This window comes from Perognathus longimembris, chromosome 1, assembly GCF_023159225.1.
Source record: "Perognathus longimembris pacificus isolate PPM17 chromosome 1, ASM2315922v1, whole genome shotgun sequence".
In the NCBI taxonomy this organism is placed as follows: Eukaryota; Metazoa; Chordata; class Mammalia; order Rodentia; family Heteromyidae; genus Perognathus; species Perognathus longimembris.
This window is the reverse complement of record NC_063161.1, coordinates 103,061,266-103,080,471: the sequence shown is the minus strand read 5'-3', so window position 1 is coordinate 103,080,471 and position 19,206 is coordinate 103,061,266. Positions and strand designations below refer to the sequence as shown.

The following is a 19,206-nucleotide window of genomic DNA, read 5'->3' as shown; positions in this document are numbered from 1 at the left end:
AATAGGAACTACATTTACTGATGATAAGAATGAAAAAGTATAGGCAGGTTAGAACACAAGTCTGCAATTTTACATAAAATTAAATCTCCTCTAGAAATTTCACTCATTTACATAAATTAATTGTAAATTTATGATGACAAAACTAAGAACAAGCAGAGGTGACACATATTACCTCACGTTTAAGCAATAGCATGGACCTGATCATGCAGCTTTTGACAGATACTGGATATTCACAGAGCAACATATCTGCAAAGGAATTTTATCCAGCAATAAAATAAATGAAAAAACATAGAAAAGGCCATGAAAAGACATAGAACAAAAGTTAAGCATGCTTTCCTAAGTGAAGGAAGACAAATCAGAAGCATATACAATACAATTACAACTATAACACTTTCTTGACAAATGAAGGATTATCAGTTAAAAAACAAACAAAGAATAGTGGTGAGTTTTACGTGAGGCACCAAGACATGTAAAATTGAAACATAAGATATCTATAGGGAAGAGAATGTACTGTATAGAAAACCACCATGGTGACCAGACTGCTTATTATATTTTAACTATAAATAGTATTTATCCCAAAGACAGGAGCAAAATATAAATTATATTTTAATACAATTATAATACTATGAACTATCATGGGTATGTACTATAAGAGCATAGCCCAATGATATCTTTAGACAAGAATGTGGTTAACTCTGAACCAATTAAAGCAATCTATATTCTTCTTTACCTCCTCCCTCTTTCCACTTTTTCAAACAATATTTATTGGGTACTTTATACTTGTATGTATACCTTACATAAACATATACATTATTTATGTGTGTACCTTATAGACATATATACATTCTAAATACATTTTACAAATATGTATACACAAAAGACCATGGACTCCTCATCCTCCACTTGTATGTGATAAAATAACAAATTGTTATCTGTAATCATGTGTTTATCATGATTATGATGGTAATGTTTCATTTGCATTCTAAAGTAAATGATACAGCAGGAATTGATTGGGTGCCAGTGGCTCATGCTTGTAATCCTAGTAACTTGTGAGGCTGAGATCTGAGAACTACAATTTGAAGCTAGACTGGGCAGAAAGTCTGTGAGATTCTTATCTCCAACTAACCACCAGAAAACCAGAAGTGGCATTGTACCTCAAGTGGTAGAGCACTAGCCTTGTGCTGAAGAGCTCAAGGATAGTGCCCAAGCCCAGAGTTCAATCCTCACAATTGATGAAAAGAAAAAAAAAAGATGGTGAATCTTCATGATCATTTTGGCAGTAATCGCAGTAATCTAGAAGTAACGTATTGTCTTAATTCCAGGTATGTCATCATGAAAAGTATCTAAGCAGGCTAGTAGAACAAGGTGAATAAAATCCCAAAGTGGGGTCTCTCAGTCTAATGTTTAGAGGCTGTCAAACAGTATTATTGTTTACCTCAATATAAGTAATTTCCCTTCTTAACTTGCAGTTATTTTAGAGAAAGCATGAGCAAAATATGAAGAATTCAGTTGTAAAACAAATATTAAAAGGCTAATCAGTTTCTAGAACTAATTTATAACATCTTGGAGTGTGTGGTATGTGGCATAATACAAGAACCAGCTTCAGACCTTATTATACGGGAGAATCCCCTATTTATATCATGATTCTCATTTTTTCCCTTGAACATGGTAAGATTATGGGTGGCCATACTTTAGCAATTTGCCAAAAGAACGGCATTACATACAATTTTTTCTTTATTTCTTCATGATCCATGTGCATGAAGGTCTTTTCATGAATTGTGTGTGCAAAGTATTTAGAGTGGTAGGATCTAGAGTTTCTTTCATACTATTGTCGTTGTTTTGGGGGCCAAGAAAAAGGAATATTACACAGCCTCATAAAAAAGCATGGCTCATACCATCAATGTTCTCTTACTGCATTTATCCATGGGTGTGCTAGGTTTTACCCTCATCGTTGGTTATGGAGCTGTGATGCTCAATGAAAATGGTAAGGCCTTTATTTTCATAACATTTTCTGGCCATTTTTCCTTGAAACTCACATGACAACTTTGATTCAGAACTTTTACACAATCTCAAGAGGGTTTATTCAGAAAGTTTCTCAACACTACCTTAGGGCCAAATCTAATAAACTCAAGCTCATCTCTGGAGCCTTACATAGTTTGGTCTTGGATTAAATCATGGCACCTGGGAGTACAGAAGGAAATATCAAAATATTTTGCATCTCATGTTTTTGACTTGGAGATGGGACCTCAGATGCAGAGCCCAAGGGATGAGAGAACGCAGCATTTGTCCAGGGAAATGGAGCAGGCTATGCTGAAAGAAACAGGGGGCAGAGTGGAAATCCCAGACAATACAATCACACTCATATATTCACATATCCCTGATATATTTACCTCTTTTTTGAATACTACAGCAGACATTTGTTCACAAATGGGGTTTACAGACCATTCTGTGATCTTTCCTTTGATTTTTACATTGGTTGTCCTACAACTTCCCTTTCTTGTCAGCTCCCTCAATGTAAATGAATGCTTGCTCCAGAAGAAGTACACTGCACATATCAATGGAGATGTGTTCATTGCTGGGTTTTTCCCTCTCCAGTTCATGGAAATAAAACATTCCTTCCACAGATCCTGGGATTACTCTTTTGAGGTGAAGTAAGTGACTTCTGAATGAAATGTTTATTCCCTGTTTGATTTTAGTCTGAGCAGAACTTTTGTTGTAATGCTCTCTGGATTTGCTACCATTTGCTACTTTGTACCTTTTCTCTAGAAATAGCTTTATGTTAGTTTGTGTCTCTCTGATGAGTACTTTTCTGTTTTCAAAGGGGATGATACAATTCTATTTTTCTGTTTTAAAAAATTTTGTTGTAAAAGTGATGTACAGAGAGTTGATGTTACATAAATCAGGTAATGAGTACACTCCCAATCAAACAGTGTCACCTCTATTTTTCTTTAACTTTCTTTTCCAGGCTGAAAACTCTCCTCGCTGTAAATGCTCTACATTGCCTGTCATGTGTCATTTCAAGAATCAAATAATGTTACTTGAAAAACCCATTGGCATGACTTTTGAACTAACAAATTACAGGAACATATATATTCCCACATTCAAGAGGTAGATACTTTCTTCAGTAAATTCGATTTCTAATCTCCATCAGTCAGGATTCTTATTGGACAGATTCAATTAATATTTAAAATATGTTCAGGGTCAGAACTTCATGTCATTGGTGCTCCATGTATCAAAGGTCAATCCAGCAGAAGGGAGACATTATGGGTGATTTTTCATCCATAACTTTCATTCTTTTTCACTTGTACATACCCATTCTCAGTATGTATATATTATACATCTGAGGCTACAATAGGGGATTACATGTATAAATCCATAAGGAAGAATTTAGGACTATCTAGCAGTGTCATTACAGTTCTATTTGAATGTAATGTATTCTCTGGAACCTTGATTGCTTGCATCCCTTTCCAACTGTGGTAAGTCAAACTTTGCCTGTGGTACCTGCTCACATTTGAGAACAAAGATGGCCTCTTCTCTGCTGTAGAGGATGTCTGAACCTTTCTCACGTGCTATACCCAAGTCTTTGCTTATTGTTCTCTGTACCAACATTATCTGTGCTTACCCAATTTTCCCATGTATTAATGGTAAACATTGAAGCTTGTATTTCCTGATGATGCATGCTTCTCAGCTACTTTCAGATCTTCAAGCTCTGTGTGTAAATGTCAGTGGAGTCTGGTCTGACATCTTTCAGTAATAATTTTTGTCTGCTGATGACTAAAAATGATCAATCACGTTTTCTCAATGAAGGCTTTCCAGTAATTATTTGGACCAATGTAATGATGTTTAGCAATGAATGAAAAAATGTGTGGTAACTCTTTGTTACAACATGGCCAAAAGAACTTTTATTAAGAGCTCAGAATATAAATTGATGTATGAGGAGATAGTACTGGAAGAAAATGATGCCTCTCAGATATTGGCTGAAATGATTTAACAGAGTTCATAATCAAGCCACATATTTTCTTTTTATATCCTCACAGAATTAAACCTGTAGGGTAACAAACACAATCATTCATTTATTAAATTTATCACAGTGGATTTCATTGATGTGGTTTTGGCATAGACTGACTGAGAGATGCAGAACTGACCATGTTCTTTCATGGGCATCAGGTTTGCTAAGGCAGCATTCTTTGCTTCCCCTTATATGTGATAGTAGTCTAGGAGATCCTGTATTTTAGGGCTTAGGAGATACAAAGTGAGGCTGTGGGGCCTGATTTGTGCTGTCTTTTCCAAATTGCTCTATTCAGGGAGAACATTGGCTCTGAAGTGGCTCTGTACAGATCCTGTGTCTCTCGGAAATCCTATTTGTACTGACAGAATACAGTCTTTATTACCTCAGATTTTTCTCTTCTTTGCTGATTCATCCATTAGACAAACATTGTTAGGGTCTCATCAAAGTATTTCAATTCACTAATAAAATCAGCATTTGGACAAACAATTTCAGGACTTGGAAATGTGCTACTGCATACACTTAGAGTATTTTTTTTCAAACCTTTCCCATTTCGATGGTCCGTTGAGCATGTGACTTCATAGATACCTTAGGCCACAAATGTGTATCAATATCTCTGTTTTGTATGTTATTTTTGTTATTTTAAAGTAGAATTGCATTTCAAGAGAAATTTTTCAATGTTATCTTTTCTAAATATATACTTGCAGACATTTTTAAAGTTTTATTTTAATTGGCCTTATGTTTTTGTATATGTCTTATTTTTAAAAACTGTTTTATTTCAAACTCTGCAATATCAGATATGTCTTCTGATCTTAACTTTAACCCAAGAAATGATTCAGATGTCATTTACTCCCCAAAATAAATAGAAAATGGGACCATATATTATTAAAATATTATATTCTTCACTGTAATTTACAAATTGAATATTTGATTATTTTTCTGCTACTTTTAGAAGTCATAATCTGATGGTTACACTTTTAGATACAAACCAAGATTATTTGCTCATTTTCTATTGTTTCTTAATTATTATGTATCTACCAACTCAATGGTCATTTTACCCAACCCAAGTATTTTTTTTAACAATAATTACATTTTCACTTATCATTGTGAGTTAGTTTCCGAAAATTGTCCCGTTTGCAGAAACCAATAAATAAGTTTGGCATGAACATACAAAACTGTTTTGAATAAATATATGTTTTTGTTGTCGTTGTACTATTATTGGGAAAGGTGTTTTGTTATGTGTGCTAATCCTGAGCTCTGAAAATGAATAGACCACACTACAGGAGCCATATCACTTTCTCCAGTCAGTTCTTGGTATTTATTGTTCTTATGTGTCTACTTCTTGAAATATTTCTGCTATGTTTTCTCAATTTCAAATATCCTGTTAAGATCTGTAAGCAACTTTGAATCTCTATCTTATTAGGCAAAGTTTGCAGTGAGATTTGAGTGTTTGCCATGTGGATATCTGTATTTTCAGAGCAAACGAATGTTAAACATGCCATTATTACTTTCAGTAGTAGAAGCTGTGTTCAATATTCACATGACTACAATTACATGGGTTTCTTTTTTTTTTTTTGGCCAGTCCTGGGCCTTGGACTCAGGGCCTGAGCACTGTCCCTGGCTTCTTCCCGCTCAAGGCTAGCACTCTGCCACTTGAGCCACAGCGCCGCTTCTGGCCGTTTTCTGTATATGTGGTGCTGGGGAATTGAACCTAGGGCCTCGTGTATCCGAGGCAGGCACTCTTGCCACTAGGCTATATCCCCAGCCCCTATGGGTTTCTTTTTGGACATTCCATTTTTCTGTTCTTTCTGCTGATGAAGTGACAGCTTTTACTTTTAATAATGTTTTTAGTTACAATAGTCATGCAATTCTTTTCTACAAAGGCTAGATCCATAGAGCCATATTTCTCACATTTCAACCTCTCTATTAGTTAAGAGCATAGGCCAGACAAAGACACACCTGTGTCTGTCTTTTACTGGTCTATTTTTAAATTGTACTATGACACTGGTAAATTTGAAATCTTGTATTGCCATACTCTCAGTTATTAATTGTTTATTACACATAGCTTTGGCCATTCAAAGAATGTTTCAGTTACAATTTTTTATTGTTTTTTATTCCTGTGAATTATCCTCATATTTTGATATGGACTTCATGAATATGTGGATAATTTTCATTGCTATGAAATTTTTAACAACATTTACTTTTCCAATTTATTGTATGAAGACATAGGTTCAATTACTTCAGTTTTGGTGTTTTTTCTCTCTTTTATTTAAGAAGTGTTTGTTCTTTCATTTCTGTTTCTTTAATTTCAAAACTTATTCATTTGATATATTGAACAAGCTTAATTTTTATCCCTCTTGTGTTCATCTATTACAATATAGTCCATTCTGGGTCCTAGTATTGTGATTTCTTCATCATCTTTGTAAAGCTCTTCTGCAGTGGGGTATAGTCATCAGTATAATTTTGGCATGTTTTTGGAGGTCTACTTTTCACCTTTAATATTTAAAAATAGTGTTGTTCAATAAATTCCTCCTGCTCAGTAAATATCCATCCAATGAGAGAAAGATAGCACCATATGGTGCGTTTATGGTATCTGCTTAAGGAATAAAACAAATGAATTTACTGCTATAAGAAGGGTTAGAAACTTGAACAACTAAAATTTTTCTCAATATTTTTCATTTTTAATTTTCCTTAATATGATTATGGAAAAGATGTGTTTTCCAGTACTGAATTTTTCCTGTTGTTTTTAACACCTTCAATTTCACTGAATACTATTTCTCAATTATGAAGTCCTAAGAAAATTTGTTTTGAGAATAATCTGAGTTTCTTTTCATACCTCCTTTCCAAGAAAGTGACTTCTAATACCTGATGTTTTATTCACCATTGCCAAGGGACTAAGGAGGCACTTTCTAAGCCACTGGTATGCCAGCAATTTAGAAATTCAGTCTAACAGTACTTGCATGACAGAAATGATGCTGTGACATTTCCCAGCTATGGGCAGCTCCACGGTAGACTTATATACTGCATTTAACCTGAAGTTAACAGTATTTTTCATCCATATAGGGGTACTTAAATTTGAATGCAGAAAATAAGGAAAATTAGTTCCTTTTCTATTTGTCAGTGCATCTAATTTCCCTTTGTTTTAGTAAAAGATGAAAGATTTATATAATCTGAAGGGAAACCAAAGTATTTTCTCTTGTTTCAGTAATTGAGACTTTTATAAGCTGCTTGAAACCTTTGCTCCTGTTCTTTTGTTGTTGTGGTTGTTTTCTTTAATCTGCCTTGTATGAGAAGATCATTCTTGCATGTTATCTTGCTCTGTTTTCTTTTCTCTATCACAAATAAGACATTCTCTGAGTAAGATTATCCTACAATAGAACCAAAGAGAATCAACTTCAACCTGATAATAAGATTTACTTCACTATTTGTAGGTTAGAAGAGCAAGCTTCAAATATGAAATATTTTGGTGTTATGAGACAATGTTTCATGTTTCAAAAACAACCATCCATTGTTTATTCCTTATTGGAGAGAGGGGAAATGGAATATCTCTTTGTTCTTTTACAAGAATATGAATCTCATTTGTGAAAAACAGCTTCTTGATCTCACTCAATGTGAATTATGTGCATAAAACTCAAATACTAATTTGACATCATTGGGGGTATGGTCCAATATATTAATGTTTTTGCTAAACAAACATTTATTCCCATAAATCAATGCATATATTTGAAGATATGTCTGTATTTTCTATGCAGCTATAACTTCAACAACTACCAGCTTATTTTAGTCCTGGCTTTTGCTGTTGAAGAAATCAATAAAAATCCTTATCTTTTGCCCAACATGACTCTGGGATTTACTACCTATTCATTTGGACAAAGAAACATGATGCTTTTTAGGAATCTTGTGGCTAGCCTCACTGGGAAGGATCTGTTTGTTAATTATATCTGCAAGAGAGAGAGTCAGACTGCAGTAGCACTGACTGGACCATCAGGCACTATCTCTTCCCAGTGTGCAACATTGTTAGACCTCTACAGATTTCCACAGGTAAGAACAGGAGGGATGCTCAGAAATCAAACCATGACTATTTCATGCTATTCTCAAGGTTTTGAGGAATTTGAAGCAAAGTTGAATAAGAAAAACTCAAAATGAGTCACAACAATGTTAAGAAACTACCTTGGTGAGATATCCATATGAGTTTAGTTTAGTGTAAAGAAGAAGGCCAGGCTATAGCAGGGCACAGGAGTATTTCTGTCTGTTCTACTTCATTCATATTCTTCATCATCTTTTGGAATTGGATGATGACATTGAAACTGGGATAAACAATCCTTTTCTAAAATTCTAGGTGTTACTTAGGGCAAATCATGACTGATGATTTGGCTTATGTCAATCCAATTCCTCACTTTCTGATTTTCTTTTCTTTCTAGCTTAACTTTGGGCGTTTTGATCCTGTCCTGAGTGACCATCACACATTTCCTTCTGTCTATCAGATGGCCCCCAAGGACACATCTCTAGCTTTTGCCATGGTTTCCTTGATGGTTCATTTCAGCTGGAACTGGGTGGGTCTTTTGATCTCAGAAGACGAGAATGGTTTGAGAATACTTCTCCAATTGAGAGAAGAGATGAACAAGCACAGAGTCTGTACAGCATTTGAACACATGGTAGAACTTGACTTCTTTCAAAATCCAGTAGAAGATTTATCATTTCATCGCAAAATTAAGAATTCACTGGCAAATGTGATTGTTGTTTATGGTGACAATGACTTCTTGATAAGTTTATTGAACGGTATAGGCAGATATTTAACTGAAGGAAAAGTCTGGATCATAAACTCACTCAGTACATTAATATTTGTAATGAGATACTTTTTGTTAAATACATTCCATGCACCTCTTATTTTCTCACACCACCATGCAGAGATGTCTGGATTCAACAATTTTATCAAAACAGTGAACCCATCAAAATATCCAGAAGACTATTACCTTGCTTTGGTGTGGATTCGATCTTTTAATTGCACCTTTTCTGAGTCTAGCTGTGTAACTTGGAAGAACTGTCCAACCAATGCCTCATTGGAATGGTTGCCAAGGTACCTTTTTGACATGGTCATGTTGGAAGAGAGTTACAATATATACAATGCTGTGTATGCTGTGGCTCAAGCTCTTCATGAGATGGTTATTGATCGAGTAGAGGCACAGGCATTGGGAAATGGGAAAAAACTTGATTTTTCCCCTTCACAGGTAAAGTGTTTCCTTTGGCAAGCAAATACCATGAGCCAACTAACACTATAAAAGGGAATTGTTCAATCAAACTGGGTGGTGAATAGAGCTATATTAAAGACAAAGAGAAGATTTTTCTTAAGCATACCTATCTGTGAAGATTTTTGTTCTTGTTTTTTGGTGACAGTCCTTGGGGTTGAACTTAGAGCCTAGGCTTTTCTTTTGCTCAAGTCCAGCAATCTGTCACTTGAGCAACAACCCCACTTCTGAATTTTTGGTAGGTAACTGGATCTTAGTGTCTCAAGAAATTTCTTGCATGGGCTGGCTTCAAGATGTGATCCTCAGATACCTGCCTCCTAAGAAGTTTGGATTATAGTTGTGTGCCAATACCATCCAGCTTCTTTGTAATATCACTTTAAAAATCTGTAAACTTTCACCTGAAAAGAAATTAGTGATAACAATAATTTTTATTCCTTTTCCACTAGTTCTGCAATATCCTTAGTGTGAATGCTTTCAATTTTGTCCTAACTCATTTTCTATTCTAATTTATTACAAGCAAAGAATAACCAAAATTTTGTTTACCTAAATATTTTGTTTCCAATTATTTATACTTTACATCAGTGAAATAATTTTATTCCAATTCAGTTAGTTATTAATAACTACGTCACAGAAGTAGACTCTGGAGATACTCATAAATGAAATTTCTGTACCTCTTTAACCACACAATTGACTCTGTATCATTTGTGTTTACTTGGGTGAATATGCTAGATATTTAATATTGAAATATTACCTTAGATAATAATTTGAGTTTTAGGAATGACAAGCATTATTTTATATTAGCTCTCCAGAGATATTCAGTTGTACTGCTACATTATTCTGTTTCAGATGAAGAGTGAAGCAGAAATGAAAGTCAATGAAACACTTATTCGTTCTTCCAGTTTGCTGTGGGAACTCTCCACTAACTTCACCATGAGTTGATTCATCTCTTTTAGCTCCACCCATTTCTGAAGAACATCCATTTCAAGAATCCTGCTGGAGACCAAGTGATTTTGAATGAGCCAAAGAAATTGGTGGCAGAGTATGACATTGTGAACTTTTTGAATTTTCCAGAAGGTCTTAGGCAAGTGGTGAAAGTGGGAAAGTTTTCTTCCTATGAACCACTTGATCATCAATTATCACTATCTGAAGATATGATAGAATGGCCCACACTATTTACAGAGGTTGGTTGAATCACACAATAATGATGTGAAGTATGAATAAATGAATAAAATATCTTGTTAGAGTTTATTCCTCTTGTCTTCATTGATAGTTACTTCATTGTGAGTTACTGACTTCCAATTCAGAACATTTATTATTAAATAATTAATCGGAGAACAAGGAGCATATTTATCTGCCGAATCCATTCCAAAATTTATCTATTAAGAATTCCAAATATATATATATATATATATATATATATATATATATATATATATATAATCTGTAGTACACAGTTCTAAATCACTGTAAAAAATGCCCTTGAAAGTCAATTTAGAATATAGGATGTTTAGTTTTATTCACAGTTTCTTGTTTCAACTGTGGTCAGTTGGCCAGATTCTTTTGCATCTGTCCTGGTAGATAGTTTCCTATCTTAAGAGGATCATCTGTTTATCTTCAACTCTAATCTGCCTTTTAGACTCCCATGTCTGGCTGCAGTATGAGTTGTCATCCTGGGTTAAGAAAATGCCCCCTCGAGGGAAAGCCTGTCTGTTGCTTTTATTGTATCCCTTGCCCTGAGAATGAGATTTCTAACAAGACAGGTAAGTGTGTAAGTCTTAGAGACAGTCTCTACATTTTCTTAGTGTTTCTCAATCCATGCTAATCAATAGGAATGATCTACAGCAGTATGTAGAGACAAAAGTCTTCCTTTTATTAGGTAGAAGTTTATATGCTGTAAAGGATAATAATTCTGCCAGAAAAGGCACAACACATTACGAGGGATTAAAGATTTGGTTAACATTTGTGGTCCAATTTCCAAGTATGCAATATTTTTTCCACCAAGTAACATGTTAACACTTTATCTGTAATTTGGCACAATAAATTGTGGAGGACAAGTCTTCTGCCATATTAACTGCTTTAGTCTTCTTTGACAAGTGCATCTTATACAATTCTGAATTCCTACAAGCCCATATTGCTGTTGATGTCAGAAAGGTGTTTAATGAGAAGTAGGATTTTTTGTGCTATATGATATGATTTTCTTATTTGAAATTTCTTTTTTTAAAATTTTTATTATCAAACTGATGTACAGAGAGGTTACAGTTTCATACATTAGGCATTGGATACATTTCTTGTACTGTTTGTTACCTTGTCCTTCATACCCCCTCCCTCTTATTTGAAATTTCTAATTATTGGTTCCATTGTCTTTTTTTCATTGTCAGGTATTTAAGAAGGAAAACATAGATTAAAAGAAATTTGAGACTTTGATTTAGACTTTAATGAATGTATGCATAGAGGAATATGTGGAATGTAAGCTATATTATTCACAAACTTGTGTGGATGTCAAAGAGTTGTGCACAAAAGTTTGAGTGTTGATTGGAATTAGTTTAGAATGAAAATTTACTGAAATGGCAAAGTTGCCCACAGACTAATACATATGTTCCACATTTAAAGTATAAAATTTTTAGATAGAAACCTAAGTGATCAGAGAATAAATATGTTCACAGAATTCAGGGTAAGGCACAAAATAAACTTTCAACACTTCTGCTCTGCATATTTTTCAGGCTAGTACTACCAGTTCTTATAGTAATCACTGTTGAACTACTACAGTCTTCACTAATTGAGCATCTTCTAGTTTCCTTTATCATTTATCAAAATTTTACTTTAATCCATTATAGGGTATCCTACCAAATTTTGTACTATATTATGAATTGAAACATAATATGGAATGCAGCCAATTTACCTGAATATTTTATGCACAAATAGCTTATGACAAGCATATTTCCAATTTCTTCTTCTCTTAGAACTAACATGTTGTTTTTTGTCATTAACATAAGCATTATATCTTAAGAAATACACCTTTCTGCAACCCTATGCTAAAAAAGAGAATAAAACATATATTGTCGCTATTCTGAGTATATTTTAAATTTTAATTTAATTTTATTGTCAGAGTAATGTACAGAGGGGTTATAGTTACATAGGTAGAGTAATGAATGCATTTCTTGTCAAACTTGTTACTCTATCCCTCATATTTCTCCCACTTTCCCTTTTTCCCAATCTCCCCCGCCTCCCCCCACCCTCCCCGACAAGTTGTACAGGTCACTTCCACCATATTTTCTTGTGAGTATCACTCTTGCTTTGGTTCACGCTTTGTTCTGTCTCCGTTCCCCTTCCCTTCCCTAATTCAGATAAATGTATACACAATACCCAGGGTGCCAAAATCAAATACAGTGGCAACAGTGGATAAATCATACTGAAAAAAAAATCACATTTTACATTAAAAATATCAGCAACAAAGGGAAGCCTCTTTTTTCCATATCTTGGAGATTATTTTGCTTAACATCATCTTATAGGATCATTTGTACACAATTATTAAGGTTATGTGATCCTCTGCTAGGACTATCCTAGACATATACTAATTGTTACAAATAAGGAAAAACATAGAATCTATGTTTCTTTGGGTCTGGCTTACTTCACTTAATATGATTTTTTCCAAGCCTTTCCATTTCCTTATGAATGGGGGTAATGTCATTCTTTCTGATGGAAGCATAGAATTACATTGTGTATATATATATATACTATAGTTCTTGATCCATTCATCTACTTACAGGCATCTGGGTTGGTTCCGTATTTTAGCTATGGTAAATAATGCTGCCATGGACAGGGTTTTCCTGGTAGCTTTAGTGGAGCCTTGTTTGTGGTAATTTGGGTAAATGTCCAGAAGTGAGATTCCTGGGTCATAGGGGAACTCTGTGTTTAGTCTTTTGAGGAATGTCCCTACTGCTTTCCTGAGTGGTTGAAAAGTTTACACTCCCACCAACAGTGTCATAGGGTTATCTTTTGGCCACATCCCTGAGAGTATCTGTTGTTACTAGATTTCTTGACAATAGCCATTCTAACTGTGGTGAGGTGGGATCTCAATGTTGTTTTGATTTGCATTTCTTTCATGTCCAGAGACATTGAACATTTCTTCATGTGTCTATTGGTCATTTTATTTCTTCTTCAGAGGAGTCTCTCTTTAAGTCTTTAGCCCACTTATTATTGGTGCAGTTGTTTCTTTGAGGATTTGTTTGGGGGATTTAATATTTTGAGTTCAAAGTATACTTTAGATATGAGGCCCTTGTCTCTGGTATGGCTAGTGAAGATCTTGTTCCAATCTGTGGGCTTTCTGTTTATCTTGCTAGCTATGTGCTTTGCCATGCAGAAGCTTTGCATTTTAATGCCTTTCTTTGATTTGTTGTGTTTTGGGGTCTTTATTAAGAAAGTTTTGACCTGTGCCAAGGAGCCCCAGTGTTTCTCCTATTCCTTCCTGTAACGTTTTTAGAGTATCTGCTTTTATCTCAAAGTCTTTGATCCATTTGGAATTGGTCTGGTGGAGGGTGATATATAAGGATCTTTAGTTTTCTACAGGCATTTAAACAGTTTTGCCAGCACCATTTGTTGAAGAGGCTGCATTTCTTCCATTCTATTTTTTTTTTTTTGGCTCCCATATTGAAGATTAAGGTGGCATAGGTCTGAGAGTCCATTTCTAGGTCTTCAGTTCTATTAAATTGCTCCTCGGGCCTATTCTTGTGCCAGTACAAAATGTTTTTTATTATTACAGCCTTTTAATAGAGTTTGAAGTTTGATGTTGATATTACTCTAGCATGGTTTTTGATGAAATAGAGGAAGCAATCCAAAAGTTCATATGGAATAATAGAAGACTCCAAATTGAAGAAATTTTAGTTTGAATTTTTATTTGAAGAATTTTGGAGGTGGGTTGGATTTAACTTTCCTTAGACAGTAATGTAAAATCTTGTTTATATGTAAACATGCTATTTACTGTGCATCATTCAGTAAAGCCTGTGTGAAATTTTATGAATGCACCATTAACCAATTAGTATAAATCAAAAGAAAACTAAAAACAAGAACTAAAGAAAATTAATTCTGGAATTATATTATAACAAAGCAAGCATCACATCTGTAGATCTGCACTGAAGCATGAATGAGAATAACAGTATTAAAGAGGACCGTTTTTAACAAAATAGTATGCTAGACTGCTGGACAATGCAGCATTGTGGACAAAGCAAATTAAAGGGCACATTAAGTAGAAATGAATGTACATGATAATTTTGTCATCTAGTCTTTGTGGTTATTAGAAAAATGCAGCATTGTGGACAAAGCAAATTAAAGGGCACATTAAGTAGAAATGAATGTACATGATAATTTTGTCATCTAGTCTTTGTGGTTACTAGAAAAATTTCAAATTCTAGAGACTGAAGAGTATAGTGTTCAGAAATGATTTATTTATTCTATCTCACAATCATAAGTTATTAAGTCTATTTTAAAAATATTATTTAGTACATGTTAAAATAAGAAATATTAAGAGGAAAAATATTGTTGTGATAGACTTTATTTATTTTAGAAATTGATTTAAAACTAAAAGAGGGTAGAAATAATTGTAGATATAAAGCTATATTGGATCAGAAGACTTACATTTAAAATTCCACTATTTCTAAAGTTGGGGTAGTGAGTCAATGCAGTGTCCATCAAATTCCATAATGTTTTATGAGAAAAGTTCAAATTGTGATTAGGTGGGGAAATCTAGAGAGGATAACAAGGATTATTGATTGTATGTCTTTCTCTGAAATTTACATATTTAAGTCCAACATACAATATATTCATTGCTTATAAATGTATAGTTTCTGAAGGAATTGCACAGATTAATACATATGGAGTGTTAATTAGGTGAAGTAGACTCATATTTCCACATTTTGATAATGAAAAATGCTTTCATGAAAATACTGAAAAACAAGAAAAGTGAGTGGAAAAAATTAGCAGGACTCCTTCTGAATTGCATGCTCTATAGAATGTATACCTTGCTTTAAAAAGCAGCAATAAGGAACATTAGGTAAAACTAGACAATTTAATCTGTTTAAGGGAAGGGCTAGAGTGAAAGGAAAGTACTGCACAATTGATGCCAATTCCCACTCCTTGCCAGATGTGGAGCAGTGTGTGAAGTGTCCAGATCATCAGTATGCCAACACAGAGAAAACTCTCTGCCTGCTAAAATCTGAGAGCTTTCTGGATTATAGAGACTTCTTGGGGATGGCCTTGGTCTGCTTAGCTCTGAGCCTCTCTACACTCACAGCTGCTATTACTGGGGTTTTTGTGAGGCACAATCACACTCCCATTGTCAAGGCCAACAACCGAACCCTCAGCTACATCTTGCTCCTGTCCCTCAACTGCTGTTTTCTTTGCTCCTTGCTTTTCATTGGACATCCAAGCACAACCGCATGTATCCTCCAGCAGACCATGTTTGCAGTGGTGTTCACTGTGGCTGTTTCCACTGTTTTGGCCAAAACTATTACTGTGGTTTTGGCCTTCTCTATCACTTCTTCAGGGAATAGGATTCGGCAGTGTCTGGTGTCAGGAATGCCTAACTTCATCATTCCCATCTGTACGCTGATCCAACTCACTCTCTGTGGAATCTGGCTGGGGACATCTCCCCCTTTCATTGACACAGATCCACACTCTGAACATGGCCACATCATCATCTTATGCAACAAAGGCTCAGCCACTGCCTTCTACTGTGTTCTGGGATACCTGGGCTCTCTGGCCCTGACAAGCTTCACTGTGGCTTTCTTGGCCAGGAACCTGCCTGACACCTTCAATGAGGCCAAGTTCCTGACCTTCAGTATGTTGTTGTTCTGTAGTGTCTGGGTTACCTTCCTGCCTGTCTACCATAGCACCAAGGGGAAGACCATTGTGGCTGTGGAGGTCTTCTCTATCTTGGCCTCTGGTGCTGGGCTGCTAGGTTGCATCTTTGCCCCTAAGTGCTACATCATCTTGTTAAGGCCAGAGAAAAATTCTCTGCCTGGTATCAGGGGCAAAACACATTCTGGGAGAAAGAAGCCAGCTTAATATTAAATGTAAGTCTCTCTAAAATCTCAGAGCCTCTGATGTACATCTCTACTTCTTTTCTCATCAGAATTAAGTTTTCATCTAGGAAAATATTTCAAAGAACAATAGATTTTTACTCACTTTCCTAGATTTATGAAGTTATTTTTTATGAGTTTACTGAGTGGTGGTCACAATTAAATATTATTATTCTAATATAGTTATTTTGAATAAATATTTGCTTGTTTTTTTCCTATCTACTTCTTTTAACTGGTTTATAAACTTCAAATACTTGTACAAAGTAGTTGCCATTTACAAAGCAGTTCATGAATACAATTTATTTTGACCAGTGTGGCCCCTTTCAACATTTCTTATCTACTTTTGAGTGTATGTTTAATCTGCTTTTGTATATCCTTCATTTTCTCAATTCGTTACTCAGAATTTTATATCTCAAATCGTTAATTGTATAATCCTTATATTCTTTATTTCTTCTGTGATCGATATATATTTTTATTTCTGAAAAACATATTTGCTGTTACTATTTTAAATGTAATTTTTATGTTCCTTATTTACTTATCTTCCCACTTAGCAGTGATAAAATTTCCTCAGTCTATTTTTTATCCTTTCTCTGTCATAACCATTTTAAATTTGGTGTATGTATGCTACAAGAAAACTCTTCAAACTTATGTAGAAAAATTTTGAATGTATGAGATCATATTTTTGGAAACTTATATGTGGACAATAGGCTTCACAGCCATGATTAATTATATCTTTCTTTACACAATTATTTATATTTAACAATATAGATATTTATAGATATTTTCTAACAGTACATTCAGTTTTAACTTGGTTTTTTTCTTCACAAACCGAAGACTTTCTAAAACAGTAGACTTTCTAAAATAAATACTATTAAAATAGAGCTTCAAAATAACAAAGGAAACCTTCTGTGGTAACTTTTGTGGTGGAGTAACATGGGAACTATAGTGAAAGGCGAAAATAAAATAGCAATGTTGTGGGGGAAAGGGAGCTGGAAACAACTTTACCTTTTGTAACACAAAACCAAACTGTGGGACAAGGAGAAACAATGCAATAGAAGACATCACATGCAGTTACCCACAGGGAAAAAAAATGGCAATGCAAGGTTTGACTTCCACTATCACAGTAAGCAGAGGATGGGGAAATGCTTACCAAAGGCTAGTGAAGTTTGTGGATGGAGTGCCCTAGTAACCGACAGTGCTAAGTTGTGCTGCCAGCACACCACCAGACACTCCCTGGAGCAGCACCGGAGAATGTGATGCTTCAAGGTGGCAGCCACCTGGGTTCAGGCCCAGACTAACAGTCCATAGGGTTAATGCCAATAGCAGGGCCTAGCTTTTCGGAGGAGCCTAGGTTGCATGCCCTGTCATTTATGTAGGGAGGTTTTCTTAGCCTGGACCCAGTGCTCCACCCCCAGGGGTGTGTCATTGAAAATAGCCAGTGAGCCAGAAGTAGCTACAGAAATGTGTCCGGTTTCTGAATATTTGTTCCCTCAGTGACTCACAGAAGGAACAGAGGGCCCATAGGGCCTCTTCTTCTTTTGTCAAAAAGCCAAAAATCACGGCACTGAGAAAACATGCTTCGCAAGAGCTGGAGAGCAAGGATGCTTCCTTCACTCCTCTTACCACTAAGCATGTGGTTACTAAGGTGATTCTTGAGGAGAGTTCTGTAGACATCAGGCAGGCTAAATGCAAGCCAAATAAGTGGTAGAGGAAAATAGAAAAGCAAACCAAAACCCACAAAAATTTGTGTTTACCACAATGTGCACAAAAAGTCAGGGTTCAGGAGGCCTCTACTAGGAAAGAGGGTCTGTGTCTGTGTAACATGTGAAATGTGTGCAACACAGCTTATATAAATCAATTCTCCATAGAATAGGTATGTAGGCCAAGATCACCAAAGTGTATCTTGCCACTGGATCAAATTTCCTGGAGATGGTTTGAGGGCAGGCCCTGGGCAATATTCCAAGGCCTTTTGGGAAACAGTGCACATGCTTGCTATCGTTTGGGGGGGGGGGATACATCTGCACACCTCATCTGAGGAAAACATCTCCAGTCCCCTTCAGTACATTTCCAATACATTCAATTAATGTAAGTGATTGGCTGAAATGTGTTTTTCTACCACTGCCTCCTATTTGTGCAAGAATTACCTATACATCCATCACCATCTGTGGCCAGGGTAGCTATATGAATTAGCTTCAGTGACTGAAGATGCATTATTTCATACTTGCCTTTTATAAGCCAACAAATGTTAAATAAATAAAGCCTAAAATAATAAGACCCTCCCTTCCTCCAATCAACAAATACCTATGGTTACAATTAACTTATTCTAAACCATAAGATGTTACTTCTAGTTTCCAAGAAAGGGGGGTGGAGGTCCTTGAGAAGCATTAGGTACATGCCACTTACAGGTACCTGCCTCTTGGCCTGGCCTCCTTCCTAGAGACAGCTGTTCCTACAGAACCAGCTCAAATCAGAATGCTACACTCTGCTTAACTGCTCCCCATTGCACTTGAGCCATGTCTCCTGACCCAGGCCATTTCCTATCATCAGAGGAGAGGGACACAAGCACACAAAGCAAAAACCCCACATAAAGGCTAGGGGAAAGGACCAGACACATTACAGCTTTTGCGTGCAACAAGTACCTACCCACTGGACATGCTGCACTTTCTGAGTCCCTTAGCACCTTCAGAGAAAGAGTTACATGTCTTTGGGGGCTGCTGGGAAGGGGTTGTGCTGTGCACAAAAGCAGGGCTCAATCTCAGTGGCCCCTGGAGAATCATTTCCCCACCCTCTCTTAGGTTTTCTGACTCCCCTTGCCACCAGGGCTTCCTAACACTAAAATAGACTCTGTTCATCATCTCTATTTACATAAAGATACATCACT

At 35.6% G+C, this 19,206-nt stretch overlaps 1 protein-coding gene across 1 annotated transcript; it reads left to right on the top strand.

Moving 5' to 3' along the window:
* Window positions 1-1,251: 1,251 nt before the first annotated feature.
* LOC125352409 (vomeronasal type-2 receptor 116-like) lies at window positions 1,252-16,311 on the top strand. The gene is made up of 7 exons (XM_048347499.1): window positions 1,252-1,322; window positions 2,505-2,651; window positions 7,759-8,047; window positions 8,428-9,234; window positions 10,206-10,433; window positions 10,889-11,012; window positions 15,389-16,311. The coding sequence occupies exons 1-7, from the start codon at window positions 1,252-1,254 to the stop codon at window positions 16,309-16,311; spliced, it is 2,589 nt and encodes an 862-aa protein (XP_048203456.1).
* Window positions 16,312-19,206: the final 2,895 nt, after the last annotated feature.

Bases quoted from the DNA above. Each gene is read 5' to 3' on its own strand.
- LOC125352409 (XM_048347499.1), top strand. From the start codon at position 1,252: ATGGTGAATCTTCATGATCATTTTGGCAGTAATCGCAGTAATCTAGAA. The intron at 2,652-7,758 runs GTAAGTGACTTC...TTTTCTATGCAG, and splicing joins GATTACTCTTTTGAGGTGAA to CTATAACTTCAACAACTACC. The intron at 10,434-10,888 runs GTTGGTTGAATC...TCTGCCTTTTAG, and splicing joins GGCCCACACTATTTACAGAG to ACTCCCATGTCTGGCTGCAG.